The sequence below is a fragment of the Oryctolagus cuniculus genome, chromosome 5 (assembly GCF_051225735.1).
Source record: "Oryctolagus cuniculus isolate XC-2025 breed Fujian yellow rabbit chromosome 5, ASM5122573v1, whole genome shotgun sequence".
Taxonomy (NCBI): domain Eukaryota; kingdom Metazoa; phylum Chordata; class Mammalia; order Lagomorpha; family Leporidae; genus Oryctolagus; species Oryctolagus cuniculus.
In genome coordinates this window covers 129,719,724-129,736,579 of record NC_142871.1, presented here as the reverse complement: position 1 = coordinate 129,736,579, position 16,856 = coordinate 129,719,724, and the positions used below count along the sequence as shown (strand labels likewise).

At 51.9% G+C, this 16,856-nt stretch overlaps 1 protein-coding gene across 10 annotated transcripts in view; it reads left to right on the top strand.

Annotated features, from left to right (window-relative positions):
- Positions 1-310: 310 nt before the first annotated feature.
- The window catches only part of DAAM2 (dishevelled associated activator of morphogenesis 2), a 115,163-nt gene continuing 98,617 nt past the window's right edge, over positions 311-16,856 (top strand). For 6 of the 10 annotated variants that reach the window (XM_089333251.1, XM_089333249.1, XM_089333250.1 and 3 more), the window contains exon 1: positions 11,613-11,676. In XM_089333251.1, coding sequence (XP_089189377.1) covers positions 11,670-11,676 — 7 coding nt within the window. In that variant the 5' untranslated portion in view covers positions 11,613-11,669. Of the gene's footprint in view, positions 443-990; positions 1,140-11,612; positions 11,677-16,856 lie in introns of those variants that run through there. The other 4 variants (XM_089333254.1, XM_070074108.2, XM_017345097.4 and 1 more) reach the window with 2 other exon arrangements.

Here is a 16,856-nt window from a genome sequence, read left to right as displayed (position 1 = left end):
TCCCAGAGAAGAAATGGGAAGGTGGTTATTCCTCCGGACTTGCCTCCCGCCAGGTGCCCAGAGACGCCACTGTGCAGGTGGCCAAACTGGCCTCTGTGACCCTTTCCTTGTGCCCCACACAGCGGGGCTCGGAGGCGGCGGCTCCTTGCCAAGGCGCTCAGCCCCGCCGGCCGCTGCCCTCCCGCCCTCCGCAGCCTCTGCGAGTGTGAAAGTCGCAAATCCCTCGGAACTGCAATCAGAACTCTACCTAGGGAACACTCAGAGTCTCCTTGCCATAAATATCCCGCTCCAAGACGCCTGACGTCAGAGCGGGGCGGGCGGCGGCGCGAGGCCGGCCGGGCGGGGATCGGCCGAGGTCGCTCTTGCAAGAGGGGAGCGAAGCACAGAGCACGAAGCGGGAGCTGCGGTGCTGTGCGAGGCGGGCGCGCCCTGGGGGCCTCCGGTGAGTGCAGCGCTGGGCCGGGGCACGCAGTGGGGACACGGCCTGCCTCCTTCTCCCCTCTACTTTGCTTGGGATGCTCGAGCTGGCTGGGAGAGGCGGCGGCGCCCGGCGCTCCGGCTGGCCGCGTCGGCTGCCCCCAGGGTCTTCGGGAGCCCTGCCACCGGAGTGGGCTCCCGGGCCTCTGTGTGTGTCGCATGTGTGTCTGCAGCGGGGGATGAGCGCGCGTGTCCCCCAGCACTGGCACATCTACACGCAGGAAGTGTCTTTGGAGAACTTCTAAAAAATGTTTCTTTTCTTTTCTTTTCTTTCTTTCTTTCTTTTTTTTTTTTTTTTTGTGGCTTTGAAATCGGACTCCTTGTTGTTACAAGCGGACAAAACATAGCCTGAACCTCCAAGCTGACAACTTTTGTGGAGGTGGCTTTTCCCCAGTGGGCTTTTGCCTTTGCTTGGGGGTGGACTGCAGGGGTCCCGAGCTCGGGGCTCTGGCTTGCAGGCCTGGCCGCGGGCCGCGGGCAGGGCAGCCGCAGCAGCTTGGTTCTTGTTCTCAGTGGCGGCGCTGGGACCAGGGGCAGGCCAGGAGCATCCTCAGAGAGGATCCCAGCTCTGCAGCCCTCGGCACCTGTGGCCAGGGCCTTGACCTGGACAGACAACTGGACTCCGACTTAATGGGGGAAGGGAGGACCTGGAGTGGCAGCAGGTAATCCTAAGGAGGACGGAGAGGCGGGGGGAGGAGGTGGTGGCCGTGATGCCTTGCGTCCGTCCACAGCGTGCTGGGTGTTTGGGCCTCCTGTGCCCCTGGTGGGGTGCGCTCCAAGCAGCGCGTGGGGTGCCCCAAACAAACTCCTAACCGAAGAGCCGTGTCTGAGCGGTGGGGCGGAGGAAGGGGGGCGCTGGGAGAGAGCGAGGGAGATTTTTATCAAAATTGAACACAGATTGCCGAGGTCTGGGCTTGATTTAACTCTTCTCTCTCTGTCTCGGCCCCTCTGCCACGGCTCTGTGGTGCAGTCGGGGAGTGCATGGGAGGGTGGGAGGGGAGCTCGCCCCTCTCTAGGAAAGCTTCTCCATAGATTTTCCTTGAAGCCCATATGGGGATGAAAGCAACTTCCCATCTCTAAGAGGGTTCAAGTTGTGTGTTTTCTCCCCCTTCCGAGTTTGATGTCAGTTTCTTGGGTTTCTCTGGAAAGCCAGCAGAGGAAGGGATGGCTTTTCCTAGGACCTAGAGAGTGAAGAAACGCACTTTGCTGGGGTGGGGAACAGAGGGACTATGAGGCTCCACCAGCCCTGTGCTGCACGGTGCAGGGTGCCGCACGCATGCACGCACACGTGCACACGCGCACACAAGCACAGAGGTGACTGCGAGACAGCCTGACCAGCTCTGCCTTAGCCAGGTCTCTGGTTTTGTATTTTGCAACAGAACTAACCTACATTGTTTGGGTGGGAGGAAGATGACCGGACTCTCGCTATGTCCTAGAAAAATGAGAGAGGGAAGAGACAGGAAGGAACTCTGGATGTAAAAACAGAGCTGCCGGAAGTTGAGTTTCGGGAAGGATTTTAGAAAGGATACAAATTGACCCCCAGGGAAGCGTGGTAAAAGATTGAACAGGCGGCAAAGTCAGCAATAGGCTCATTTGTTAACTTCTGGAGCGGGCTGGCAGTTAGGGAGGGTGCGGGAGGAAGGCGGAAATCAGGTAACCTAGTGGTGCTGGAAACCGGAGCGCGTGCCTTTGACAAGGGGTGGCTGGGTTCCGGAGACGCGCATGCACGCGGGTGTTTACGCACACATGACTGTGCGGTGATGGCCATGGCCTCAGGCGTGGATGCATAAATGGCCCATTTCTTCATCTCTGCTGGGAGCTGCATCCCACCCCCATTTCTGCCTTTAAACACACAACTGCGCTATTATGTCTCGCGGCTTCACACGCTCTGGCTCCTAACTGCCAGTGCCGTTTTCAGAACTTTCCCTGGATCCTGGCTGCGGAGGCCACACTCGTGCCCCCATCAGGACAAAAGGAGGAGAGAGAATTCTCCAGGGCGCTAGGGTGTGGAGGGTCAGGGGCTCAGGAAGGTGGCATTGGTGAGGGCAGGACCCACAGGGGGGCCTGGGGCTCTTTTTGCATTTGGCAAGCAGAGGGGAGCATTGTGGCACCTCTGCTGTTTGTGTGAACATGCTCTCTCCCCAGTCCTCATTCCCAACCCCCTGCCTCCAAAGTTGCGGATACAAAACAGGCTGAACTCTCCGCGTTAGTGAATCATCTCTGTGGCAGACGTGATGGCTGAGTGGTGGGGAAGGCGTAGAGATAATGAATGAGGGGAGCGTTTTCTTCTTGGGTGTTAGTGCGGCCAGAGGAAGTAGCCGGGCTTTGAAAGGGTGGACAGCTCGGCTCTCGCCCTCGGCAGTCCCTGACCGGTCCTGTGCAGGGACAAGCGTATTTCTCTGGCTTCTCTGGAGGATCAGCATGGTCCCGAACCTTCTGGGTTGGGGATAGGAGACGCTTCTTGCACCTCTACCTGGGCTGACGCTCGGGCTGACTTGAAGGCCTTCTCTCTCTGTTCCTCCGGCCAGTGCTTGGGTTATCTCTGATATCGGGCTAATCTGAGAGGCTGCGCGTTCTCAGGCTCTTCTGAAGGTGCAAAGGGCAATGCACCTGGCAGAAGGAATGACTTGGAAGGTGTCCCCGATCTCAAGAGCTGACGGCCCTCCAGGTCCGAGCAGCCAGGGTCGTGTAGCTCTGGACGTCAGGTACAGCCTGGCAGCGTGGAAGGATGCAGACTTTGGGGGAGACTACGCTGGGAGACAAGTGGGACCTACAGAATGGTGCTTCCGAAAGTTTGTGGGGAGGGGGCAGTGCTGTGGCACAGCAGGTTAACACCCTGACCTGAAGCGCTGGCATCCCATTTGGGTACCGGTTGGAGACCTGGCTGCTCCACTTAAGATCCAGCTCTCTGCCATGGCCTGGAAAAGCAGTGGAAGATGGCCCAAGTCCTTGGGCCCTCATACCCTCATGGGAGACCCAGAAGAAGCTCCTGGCTCCTGGCTTCAGATTGGCACAGCTCTGGCTGTTGCAGCCAACTGGGGAGTGAACCAGCGGATGGAAGACCTCTCCCTCTCTCTCTCTCTCTCTCTCTCTCTACCTCTCCTCTCTCTGTATAACTCTGACTTTCAAATAAATAAATCTGTTAAAGTTTGTGGGAGAACAAATCATATGCAGTGTGGGCATCTGGCCTAGTGCCCAGGTGCCAGTGAAGACCCCCAGGTCCCATATCTGAGTACCTGGGTTCCCAGCTAATGTGCACCCTGGGGGAAACAGTGGTGATAACTCAAGTAATTGGATCCCTGCCACCCTGGATTGAGTTTTGGGCTCCTTGCGTGGGCCTGGTCCAGCCCCACTGTCGCAGGCATTTGGGGGAGTGAACCAGCAAAGGAAGATGTGTCTGTTTCTGTGTTTCTTCTCAAGTGAAAAAAAAAGTGTGTGTTTCCCATGAATTTTGTGAAGGCTGCTACAGGAATTATAACCTGGGATACATCACTTATACCTTCTGAGCTTCAGTTTCGCCATCTGTAAAATGAGGGATAGTATTTACCTTTCAAGGATATTTTAAAAAGTGGCATTTATGCCAAAGGACTAAGAATAAGGCTAAGAATGTTGTGGGTCCTTCATAAAGGGAATAATATATATTATTTGTAGATAATATATTAATACATTAATATATTAATATATCAAATATTATAGCACATTATTATATTAATATATATATTTGGCTATTCAGCCATCAACACCTAGTATTGTCTGGAGGGGACCTCTCCCCAAATCCGGCTGTGGATTTTCTGTGATTAAAGGTCAGTGGGGGCCGGCACCGCGGCTCACTAGGCTAATCCTCCGCCTTGTGGCGCTGGCACACCGGGTTCTAGTCCCGGTTGGGGCGCCGGATTCTGTCCCGGTTGCCCCTCTTCCAGGCCAGCTCTCTGCTGTGGCCCGGGAGTGCAGTGGAGGATGGCCCAAGTACTTGGGCCCTGCACCCCATGGGAGACCAGGATAAGTACCTGGCTCCTGCCTTCAGATCAGCGCAGTGCACCAGCTGCAGTGCGCCGGCCTTGGCGGCCATTGGAGGGTGAACCAACGGCAAAGGAAGACCTTCCTCTCTGTCTCTCTCTCACTGTCCACTCTGCCTGTCAAAAAAAAAAAAAAAAGGTCAGTGGGTGGAGTTTCTAGGGCTCAGGTTACTCTTCCACCTTCCTGGGAAAGGTGACCAGCGAACATTATTTGTAAATTTGCCTGGTCTGTTCTCCTAAGAGGTGATTCCTGGAGGCACCTCGGCTCCCTCATGTGGAAGCCGCTCCAGTGTTTGGATTCTCCAGTGGGAGCAGAAGTGCAGCTGAGTAGATGGTGAGTGTGCGATGGGGGAGGGAAACAGGAGGGTGGGCAGGGCAGGAGGTCCAGGGCCAACTCGGTCTGGAAGGACAGGCCCGAGGTGAGAGATGGGTCAGACAGCACTGCTTGTCCCTGGTGCTCGGGGCAGAGTGAGGGGCGAATCTGATGGGCTGTAGAGAATGGAGGCCTTAGCCGTGGGTAGGGGTGGGAGGCTGCCCCTTGAACCCTGATTGACACATTATCCAGGACAGTCCTGCTCCCAAGGAGTGAAGGGGAATCAGATGCTGGGGAGAGCAGCTGCAGGTCCTCTAGGCCCGTTCCAGAGCTGCTAAGTTAGCCTTCAAGTTGACATTTAAGACTTTGAAGCTCACATTTGCTTTTGTTTTGTTCGAGCTCTCTCTCTAACCATGGCCTGGGATGACTTTTAAGCTTTTAAGTGGCCAACTTCTCTTGAGATGGCCCAGACTAGGGGTCAGTGAATGCCTCACTCCTGGCAGCGTGTATTTCTGCAACTCTCTCCTCGCATTTTTTTGGTTTGTTTGGTTTCTTTTCTTTTTATTTTTTTTCTTCATTATGAGGTTCTTAAACTGCCCGGTTTAGATGCTGTGGAGGGAGGGGATGCTTTTTCTTTGAACTTGAGCATTTTATGCAGGTGCTGTCCAAGGCTTAGCAGGCTCTCGTCGGTAGTAGGTGTTGTGGGTTTCTTTCCGGTTCTCCCCTCTAACAAAACGGAACCAAACCAAACCCTGGGAAATATGAGTGTTAGGCAATTTGGTATATTTTTAAATCCTGGCTGGAGAGGAGCTGGATTATCTATAGGCTGAGAGCTTTAGAATCAAGGAGATGGACATTTGTCTTCTGGCACCACCAGGCCACAAGCTGGTCATCCTTTCTGAGTCGTCCTCATCTGTTAAATGAGAATAACCGCTATCCCTTCCCAGGGTTTATTCTCACCTGGAAAGGGGATGGCACAGAGGAATGGGCTGACCACCTGCTGGGTGCTCAGCACAGTGGCAATGCCTTTGCCCTCCCTATTTCTAAGCTCATGAAAGGCCGTGGGTTTGGACATCTGAGCGTGAGTCCAAATGGGTAAGTTACTCAGAGATCAGCGCTCTCAGCCTGGAGATGGAGACCTCCATTTCCACACCCCGGGGGGACACAGACCAGCCCTGTGTGACCATCTACTGGAATAATGGGAAGACCACCGGTCAGTTCAGTCACCTGTGAACTGAGCTATTTGTGAACTCTCCACAGGGCTTATTTTAAAAACCCCAAACACTGTCTTGGTTCAAAAAGTTAAGCTCATGGGCTGGTGCTGTGGTGTAGTTAGTTAAGCCTCTGCCTGCAGTACTGGCATCCATGTGGGCACTGGTTAATGTCCTGGCTGCTCCACTTCCGATCCAGCTCTCTGCTGTGGCCTAGGAAAGTAGCAGAAGATGACCCAAGTGCTTGGGCCTCTGCACCCATGTGGGAGACCTGGAAGAAGCTCCTGGCTCCTGGCTTCAGAGTGGTCCAGTTCCAGCTGTTGCAGCCATTTGGGGAGTGAAATAGCAGATGGAAGACTCTCTCTCTCTCTCTCTCTCTCCCCCCCCCTCCCCTCACCTCCCCTTCTCTCTGTGTGACTCTACCCCTCAAGTAAATAAATCTTTAAAAAAAATTGAGGTCAAAACTGGGTTTAAAGAACTCATTGAGGTAGTGTCTAACATTAAAACCTAGTGATAACAGCACCATTTAATGACAGCAGTGCCTTAAATGTGTGTAACATTGTACTGTTGGAAAGGCACATGAACTCACTTACCCATCATAACAATTGTGTGAGACTAGCGTTAATCAGATTTTGGAGCCTGACTCTGAGGGTTTAAAAGACTTACCTCGTTTCACACACAAGTAAGCAGAAAAAACAGAAAACAAAACAGCCTCAACCCTGGCTGCACATTAGAATCACATAGCAGCACTGGGCCCACTCTTGACCAATCAGGGAACAGTCCCTGGGAGGTGGGGCCCAGGTCTCCATAGTGTGGATCTGAAATTTCAGTTGAGAATCACTGGTCTAAGAAGAGTGGGAAGCACCAGGGCACCAGGCATGGGTCAAACAAGCAGCCAGCACTTTGCTAGGATTTGTGTATCGTGAGGGTGGGGATTTTGTACTGCTCTCCCTGTATCTTTAGAACTATGCCAGGCACAAGGCAGCCACTCAACAAGCATTGGGTAGATGGAAGAACACCTAACATACTATAGATTAGGTGTCAGTGATTTTGTTAGCCAAATTCAGTTTGTCATTTCGGAAGTGTAGTTTTATTGGATCACAGCCATGCCCTTTTGTGTGTCATCTGTGGTCCCTTTTGTGCCACAACAGCAGAGCTGAGTGGCTGTGACAGAGTTGGCCTACAAACTGGAATTATTTACTATCTGAAGGTGGGCACTTGATGTAGTGGTTAAGTGCTGGTTGATATAACCCACATCCCATAGAGGAGTGCCTGGCTTCACTCCCCACTCCAGCCTTTTGCTGGTGTGCACTCTGGAGGGCAGTAGTGATGGATCACAGTAGTTGGGTCACTTCTACCCACGTGGGAAATGTAGATGGAGTTCCTGGCTCCCAGCTTTGGCTTGGTCCAGCCTCAGCTGTTGCAGGCATTTGGGGAATGAACCAATGGAGGGGAGATCTGTCTCTCTGCCTCTCAAAAAATATTTACTATCTGACCTTAATGGACACAGTTTGTTGCCTCCTGCTCTGGCTCTCAGACATGAACAGAGCAAGTAAAGTAGCTTAGAGAAGGTGCTGGTAGCATGGTTGTTAAGGATGCATCTAGAATCAGACACACCTGTGTGTGCCCTCTGGCTCTTCAGTCACCTTGTTGTAAACTCTGATTCTCATCTTTCCCATCTGAAAACTTGGAATAAAAGTACAATAAGACCTCCCTCACAGGATGGTTGGGGCAGTTGTCACAACCATTGGCCAAGAGCAAGCACCCCCAACATGTTAGTTATTGCTGTCTATGATGGCTGTTGTAATTACTGGCAATCAACCAAGAAGAGGGACAGTTGAAGCCAAATGTAAATCCAGCATTAAGTGGCAGAACAAGAGGTATGGAAGGAAGAACTAAGGGACCTGTAAACTAGTGTGATGAAGAAAGACCGATTTCTGAGATAAAGGATGTGCTTTCAAGACAACACAGGGCAGGTCCCAGGCTGTGTGGGCGAGATGCTCCCAGAAGGCTGGTGGCTGTGTTGACCAGCGGTCCCCATCATTCCACAGGGGTTAGCTTAGGTCTTACTGCCCTGAAACTATCTTCAATAGTCTTGTCTGTAGCTCTTTCCATTTCAAAGGCCCTCCCTCTGCCCTTATCGTCCTTCAAGCCTGTCTCGGGTGTTCTTTTCTGTTTGCAAGAGTCTCTCCAGCCACTCCTTCCTCCTCACCCTCCCAAACTTGCACCCAGCTCTGCTGTAACATTTAACATGTTGCATCATAGTCAAGAAGGACTAAGCTTCCTTTGTGCCTTCTACATGTTTAGAGCTCGTGAACATCACATGGCTTTCTGGAATCCATACCTGGTAGCCAAACCACATCAAGTAGAGCCTTGATCCAGTGCGGAAATATCCAAGTTAACTCTGCAGTGGCAAGAACTTGTCCTGGGGATGTTGGGATTGCAAGAGCAGATGGCCAGGGGCTGCCCATTTTATACACGAGGTAGATGCCTTCTGTGTTCATCCCCTGTTTGCCATGGCTCTCACCTTCTGAGACACTCCTAGGTGGCAACCAGGAAGAGGGAAAGATGCAAGAAACTTAAAGCCAACTCTTTGACCTCTGGTCAATGGATGCGGTGAAAAATTGGGATTTGGCATCTCTGGGCTTTTCATGTATATGTGGCAAGATAATTGGGAGGCGGCTTGGTATGGGCAACTTTCTCTAGCCCAGTAACAAAGGCAAGTGTGGTCACAGATGGTAGCAGACATAATTCACACCCTTGCTCTTTGCCTACAGAATAGGTTATGTAATATTTAGAGATATGAGAGGTAGACTTATTTCAGTGGCAGATATACATTGTGGAATAATGTTAAGATGGAGTTCCTCTCTAGTTGTTAAAGAGAAGGCGTGGGCTGGCGCCGCAGCTCACTAGGCTAATCCTCCGCCTGCCCAATGCCCCGGTTGGGGCGCTGGTTCTGTCCTGGTTGCTCCTCTTCCAGTCCAGCTCTCTGCTGTGGCCCAGAAAGGCAGTAGAGGATGGCCCAAGTGCTTGGGCCCTGCACCCACATGGGAGACCGGGAGGAAGCACCTGGCTTCTGGCTTCAGATTGGCACTGTGCACCCGCTATAGCGGCCACTTGGGGAGTGAACCAACGGAAGGAAGATCTTTCTCTCTCTCTCTCTCACTGTCTAACTCCACCTGTCCAAAAAAAAAAAAAAAAAAAAAAGAGAGAAGGCATGGAAAATTCTTCAGTTTGAATCAAATATTTCTGTTGATCAGCCCCAAATGGGCAATGAGAAGCTGTCTCCTAAGAGGGGGAAGAAGAGGGAATGAAATAGTACTCTAATAATATTTTTATAATAGTATTTTATGATAGGTGCCCCTTATCCCCATGGTGCTATGCAGATAATTTGAAAGATTTTATTCTTTGTTTTTTCGATATTATGAAAATGATTCTTCCTTGTTTAAACGAGTCAATATCACACCAAGATACATAAAAACAAGTAGAAAAAAATCACATATCCACACCTTTGTGTTCACTGGTAATTAATCTTAATAGTGTAAGGGAATGTCATTCCACAACTTCTCCTTTGTTCACACAAAAACCTACAGGTAGCTGTCCCGAGATGGAGGGATCTTGTTTGAGCACCTGTTTTTAACCAAACCCGAATCTTCCTATGCATGTCACTCTACAGCACACTTATCTCCCTCATGACCATATGTCAGTTATCTCTATAATGGGTCTAACTTGTCTGTCTTTTTTCTGATCTCATGATGCCTAGACACACATAACTTTACACACTGGGGATCCTGCTGTTCTCACTGAGCTGTTCGTTTTTTCATTAGTTACTAACTAGGGTTTCACCTTGAAGGGTCACCAGCACAATCCCCCAGGCCCCCAGAAAAGCTTTGCTTTGGGCTGCGTGGTTGACGTGAACAGCCTTGAGAGCAGCCTGGGGTAGGACTGCAGGGTATGTCTGGTCCTTGTGCCCTGTGGCTGCCCTCCCACCCCACCAGGTAGCATGTCCTCCTTGGCTCTCCTTCATCACCCAGTGGGCAGGAAATGCAGCAGAAAGCACCAAAGAGTGACAAATTCTGTGTGAGAATGGTGGGGATGGAGTCAGGCAGGATGGTATAAGGGGCAATCATGTGGACTGAACACTCGGACTCCTGAGCAGAGGGCACTGGCCTGTGCCACCCAATCCCCGCTTTACAGCTGAGCCTCCAGCTGCAGGGAGTACTGGCCTTGGGCAGCCCTCCTTGCACTCGCCTTGGCTACTGGACCCCTGCTCCCCTCTTGGGCCACCTGATGTCCAGTGCCTGGGGGAACTATGAAGGCTGGGCCCCTCTGCCTCAATGTGGATCTGTTCTAAAGAGCATCTTGGCTTCAGGACTGCGTGTGGGTGGCGCCCCCTGTCTCGTGCTCTCTCCTGCCCCTCCCCAGGCCCTAAGTGCAGGAGCCCTTCCTGATCCACCTCTTCCCTGCTGTGCTCCAGGGCGGCCCCTAAGGGACCCAACCTGCTGTGCCCTTTGACTTGCCCAGCAAGTGCCCAAGCTTCCGTTTTCAAATCTGCCAGATGGAGGTAACCATGTGCCCATCCGTGTAAGACTGTGGAGACTGCTAAATAGGAAGACACACAGTACCTGGGGAGAACTACACGAAGTGCCTCATCTTTTAGATGAGATTGTTTGGGAGGAGTTCATTGTTGTCCAGATAATTGTTGGTAGTTTTCAGAATCTGAAAAAGTGTATTGTTTTTCGTGTGTGTGTGTGTGTTTAAGATTTTATTTATTGGAAGAGCAGAGTTAAAGAGAGGTTTTCCATATGCTGGTTCACTCTCCAAATGACCACAATGCCCTAGGCTGAAGCCAGGGGCCCCATCTGGGTCTCCCATGTAGTTGTAGGACCCCTAGCACTTGGGCCATCTTCTGATGCTTTCCCAGGCACATTAGCAAGGAGCTGGATTGGAAATGAAGCAGCCAGGATTTGAACCAGCACCCGTGTGGGTTGCTGGCACTGCAGGCGGTATCTCAACCCATTATACCACAGGCTGGCCCCTCCTGGTGACTTCTAACTGGTTTCTCTGATAAGAGAGTGTGTTCCAACTGGGAAAACTGAGTGAACATCTTGACTTTTATTGTGAGTACCTATGCATCCCCTGCCCAATGCTAACCTCAAGGGTTGGGTGTATCTAGTGGGAAGCATGAGCAGATGGCTTTGTCATCCACCTGCCTGGACACGGAAGGATAGACAAGTTGACCTTTGGGAATTCCTCTTCCCTTTATTGGTGCTTCTTCAATAGAAATGGGGTGGCCTTGGGGGACCCTGCTAGCCCAGTGGGACCTGCTGCCCTGCCTGCATGGATGGTCCTGTCATGCCTATGCAAGTCTCTGCAAAATCTAGTTCCTCTGACCATTTGTTTCTTGCTCCCTTGTCTTGAGCACGGGCAGTCTGCATTCTGCTTTGGACATTCCGCCTTGCAGGTCATGTACACCTGTCACGTAGCCCCCGCGTGCCAGGGCAGAGTTAGCCTGTATGGTGCATGCTGGATCAGCCAGACTCAGGGGCATAGGCCTGGCGTCAGTTTCAACACTCCTGGCTTTGTTTCTTCCAAGGTGCCACAGTCCCCAGCCTCAAGACCCCTTGACCAGAGCAGGGAGGGAAGCAGAGGATGCCAGGTCAGTGAGAACGTCCCTGGATATGTCCGCAGTGCTACAGGTAGCTTTGGAGTTAGTTTGAAACAAATTCAGGATTCCTGTGGACTCTGGGCAGAAGGACCAGCCATTAACTCTTCTTCAGTCTCCATCAATGAATTTGGGCACTTGAATATTTTCTTGGAAAATGGAATGCAATGGAACTAAAATTTTGTTTATTTGAAAGAATTGGAGGGTGGAGAGAGACAGATCTATTCAGCATTCACTGGTTCGATCCCAAATGCCCCCAACAGCCAGGGCTGAGCTAGGACAAAGCCAGGAGCCAGGAACTCCATTCGGGTCTCCGCTGCATGGCAGGAACCCAGTTACTGGGCCATCCTCCAGTGCCTCCCAGGGTGCATTAGCAGGAAGCAGGGTAGAAAGCAGAGCAGCCAGGACTGAAACCAGCAGATGGGTGTGAGTGTCCCCAAAAGCAGCTTAACCTGCTGTGTCATATACTTACCCAAGATAAGTTTATTTTGGTACAAAAACGTGAAATTCCTGCATATGACGAATCTCCAAACAGTTCCTGAAAAGTATATATTAAAAATACAATATATGCATTTCAATTTTTTGAGCCAAAAGAAGCCTTTTATCTACAAATGTTGCAAACCCCCTCCAGTCTGTCAGTCTATTCCTTGCCATGCAGCACTATGCTGGCAGCCACTTGGAAGCAGAGTTAGCAACCGCCCTGCCATTCTAAGACATGCAGTGGATAACTTCCCAGCACCCCTGGCCTGGACAGAGGTGCTGGTTTTGAAGTGGGAGCTGGGGCAGACAGAGCTGAGAAACAGATCAGATTTCTCGGCCATAAGGCTGTTCTTCAGGGCCCAGGCCCTGGATTCACGTGGCCTCGGTTCAGATTCAGGCTCCGCTGGCTGTCTTTCTGCGCCTTGTTTCCTCATCTATAAAATGGCCTGTTATGAAGATAAAGTCAATGCGTTATTTGAGTAGGAAAAGAAGAAAGTAGTACTTGAAATCTTGGCAGACACATAGCAGGCAGTAAGAAACGTTGGGGATGATCTAGATGGCGATGGAGTTGGCGATGGAGCTGGTGACGGAGAAGAGGCACCACATCTCATTAGCTGTGTTTCCTCCGCACAGCGTCCTGAGCAATGGTGCACAGTACCTGGTGCAGAGCTGGGTCTCACCAGACATTTAGTAAGTGAAGACCCCACAGCCTCTTGCTATGTGTCTGCTGCTTAACTCTACCAAGCAAGAATGCTATTTTCTACTTTAAACTTTTATCTTAGCTTTCTATCGAAGGTAAACATAATTCAGAAAGATACACAATTTATGTGTATGTGGCCGAATGGATTTCTCGCAAACTGAACACACTTGCGTAGGCAGCACCCAGCCCAGGAAGTAGGGCATTGGAGCCCTTCCTCTCTACCACACCAGCCCCTCCCCAGAAGCACCCCCACCCCATCCTGCCCCATGGGCGCCCCTTGCTGGCCAATACCCTTCCAGGTTTCTCATCTCAAGCCCCGTGGATTAGTTCTGCCTGTTCTTGAATTCCCTGTACATGGAGTCAGACAGTGGGTCCTCATTTGTGTCTGGCTTCTTTGGCTCAGCTTAATGTGCGGCTCACTCACTCTCATTGTTGTGTAGTCTTCCATTGTGTAGACGTAACACCCTTTCTGTATCCATTCTGCTGACTGGCATTTGTGTGGTTTCCACGTTTGGGGGCGTCATCTGTCTCCTTGCTGCAAACACGTGTGTGCTTGTCGGGTGGACATGTGAGTGTGTTTCTGTGGGTGTGTTCCCGGGAGTGGCATTGCTGGGTGGCGAGAACACACATGCCCAGTTCTAGGAGGAACTGCCAAACGGTTTTAGGAAGGTGTTGGGTCACATTTTCCACGCTCTTTAAAGACCAAGAAGCAGTTATAGCTCAGTTGTGCAGGGCTTCGAGGCCTGGTGCTATCCCGGGCTTCCAGATCTTCCCATCTCCCGTGCCCTTTCCATCTGGAGCTCCTTGTTCTAGAAAGCAGACTGGGGGTAGGCAGGCCAGGCCCTGCGCTAGGTGCCTTCTGTGTCCCCATCACATAACTACAGTTAGCTCAGGAGTGGACAGTGAGAAAGAGAGAGACAGAGAGAAAGGTCTTCCTTTTTGCCGTTGGTTCACCCTCCAATGGCCGCCATGGCTGGTGCATCGCGCTGATCCGATGGCAGGAGCCAGGTACTTCTCCTGGTCTCCCATGGGGTGCAGGGCCCAAGCACTTGGGCCATCCTCCACTGCACTCCCAGGCCACAGCAGAGAGCTGGCCTGGAAGAGGGGCAACCGGGACAGAATCCAGCGCCCCGACCGGGACTAGAACCCGGTGTGCCGGTGCCACCAGGTGTAGGATTAGCCTAGTGAGCCACGGCACTGGCCGCCAAAGCTGTTTCAAGAGCGAAAGGGGCACCCCCTGGATGGGACATGAGGGCAACAGGAGTAAATCGAGACTGTCCTGGGCAGACTAGGGCGGACACTCACGCTCTGGAGGTCTAGGCAGGCCTTGCTGTCCTGGTCATGGCGTTGTACAGATTATTTTTAACCTTTTTGGGACACGGTCTGTCTGGAGTTTGCCCTGGGCCAGTGCCTTGGCTGTCTCCTGTGTCTGTGCTGAGAGCGGGGTCTGAGCCACTTCTGGCTCTCCCACACCATTCTCTGCTCTCAAGGTGTCCTGATGAGGACCTTCCTTTGATGGATCCAGGCACCTTCAAGGTTCACCTGCTGGTGAGAGCCATGGCTGCTAAGGACAGCCCCTTGGCCACTGTTATGGCCCCAAGCCTGGTGGCTGTGCACAGAGGGTCAGCACTGCAGGCATCCTGGATGACTGCGGATCTTTCAGCCATGTGTTCGTTCACTCAGAGTTCATAGAACGAGAGCTCAGCGCCCTCTGTTTTTCTGAGGTTACTCCAATTCCACTGGTCCAGAAGGAAAAGTCAGGTGTGTGAGCATATGTGCGCGCATGCCTACGTGTGTTGCAAGCACATAAAGTATGAAGAAGGAAGCCGGCGCTATGCCTTAGCCTGTGGTACCAGCATCCCATGTGGGCACCAGTTCTAGTCCCAGCTGCTCCGCTTCCGGTCTAGCTCTCTGCTATGGCCTGGAAAAGCAGTAGAAGATGGCCCAAGTCCTTGGGCTCCTGCACCCATGTAGGAGACCTGGAAGAAGCTCCTGGCTTCAGATTGGCCCAGCTCCAGTCGTTGAGGCCATCTGGGGAGTGAACCAGTGGATGGAAGACCTTTCTCTCTGTCTCTCCTTCTGTCTGTAACACTATTTCTCAAGTAAATAAACTCTTTAAAAATATATGAAGAAGAAAAGAGATCAACTTAATTAGTAGCGAAAGATGCTTTATCATGGGACTTGGTGTCAGGATCTAGGTGTGAGTTCTAGCCTTCCACTAATTAGCTGCCAAGCCTTAGATACATGATCGGGGCGCATCTGAGCCCTGGCTTAGCCATGTGTGACATGGAGATGGCAGTAGTGCTGGTCGCAAAGAGCAGGGGAGGGTGAGTGATGGAGGGCGTATGACAGGTGTTGGGCAGGCTGCAGAGGGCTGTGTGATTCTTGGTTGCTAATGCTTGTGGTTGCTCAACCAGTGTTTGCAAAGCTGCTGGGTGTAGGGTGCTGAGTGCTGAGCCAGGCTGTGGAGAGGGAAACCCCAGTGTTCAGGGCTCCACGAAAGTGAGGCCACAGCGTGTGGGTGTGTGCAGGTCTCTGTGACTGGAACTCCTGAGACAGAGGAAGAAAGCGGCATGTTCTTCAAGGCCTTGGGGATTTGAAGCTGTCAAGGGGGAGGATGCAGAGGAGAGCTGGTCTCTCACTAAACCCCCCGCCGCATTTGTGCGATGGCAAGGCCGTGACGTGCTTGAGAACGTCGTGTGGCCAGCAGCAGCTTGGGTACAGCAGAGTGGCTTCTCCTGCAGAGCCTGGGGCTCAAACTGCCAGAATCCCTGGCTTTTACCTGGCCCACCCCTGGCTACTGGGGGCATCCAGGGGAATGAACCAGCAGGTGGAAGATCTCTCTCTGTTCATCCCCCTGTACATCACCTTTCAAGTTAAAGGAAATAATAAAAATTTGAGAAAGAACAGAGCGATGATGGACATAAACAAAAGCTCTCTTACTTGGGATCTAAAAGGCATCCAGCACACACTTTGGGATGCCGCCTTGCCACGGAGCCCTCCCTGATCTGATTTATAGAATACCTACTTGTTCCAGGCTCACTGTCCCCCAGGTGCCCTCAATAGCCAGGGCTGGGCTTGGTAATGGCCAGGGATCCTAGAGCTCAATCTGGGTCTCCCATGTGGGTGGCAGGGGCCCAAGTCCTTGAGTAAGCACCGGCTGCCTCCCAGGGTGTGCATTAGCAGGAAGCTGGATCAGAAGTAGAGGAACTAGGACTCGAAGCAGGCATATGCTCGTACTAGATGCAGCCACCCCAAGTGGGGACTTCAGTACAGCACCAAATGCTTACCCTGTCACTTCGTTCTTGAAGCTCGGAGAAGATTCAGTGCGCAAGAAACTCCTGCTTCTAAGGAGCCGTAAGTCAAGTGCCTACCAGAGCTCCAAACCCGGGTGACGCTGCTTTCGGCATTTCCAGACTAGTTCATGCATTTTGCTGCCGTCCTCATGCCAGGGACAGGGCTGCCCGGATGAGTTCTCACCGTGCTCGCTGCTATGCTGGGGGAAGGATCTAGAAGAGGATTGGTGCACGTGACGAGTGCTGGGGGGCAGGTGCTCAAATCTGAGGGATTCGTGTTCTGCTGAGTGAGGGGGAAAGGAGGCTGTTAGGGACTCCCAGGTTCCTGTTATCAGAGGAGTGGTTTTGTCTGTCGGGATGCTAACTACAAGGGCGTTTCACAAAGTTCATGGAACACAATTAAAAGCATTGTCTTTTGGTGCAAAACCAATTTGAAATCTTGTATTCGTGGGGTTTTCCAACAGCTCCTGGAAAATGCATGTTGTGGGAAAAAAAATGCGTGGATGCTTGTGCACCAAAATAAAAATCCCTGTGTGATGTCTGTGCCGTCATGTGTCTCGCAGGTGAAAGGCACGGGAACATAGCCTGACGATGCCAGTGAGGCCTGAACACACACTCCTCACCTAGCATCACGTGGGACTGCTGGCATTTCTGCTTGAGGGCTTTGTCTCTAAATTATCTCTCATTTAAAGAAATCC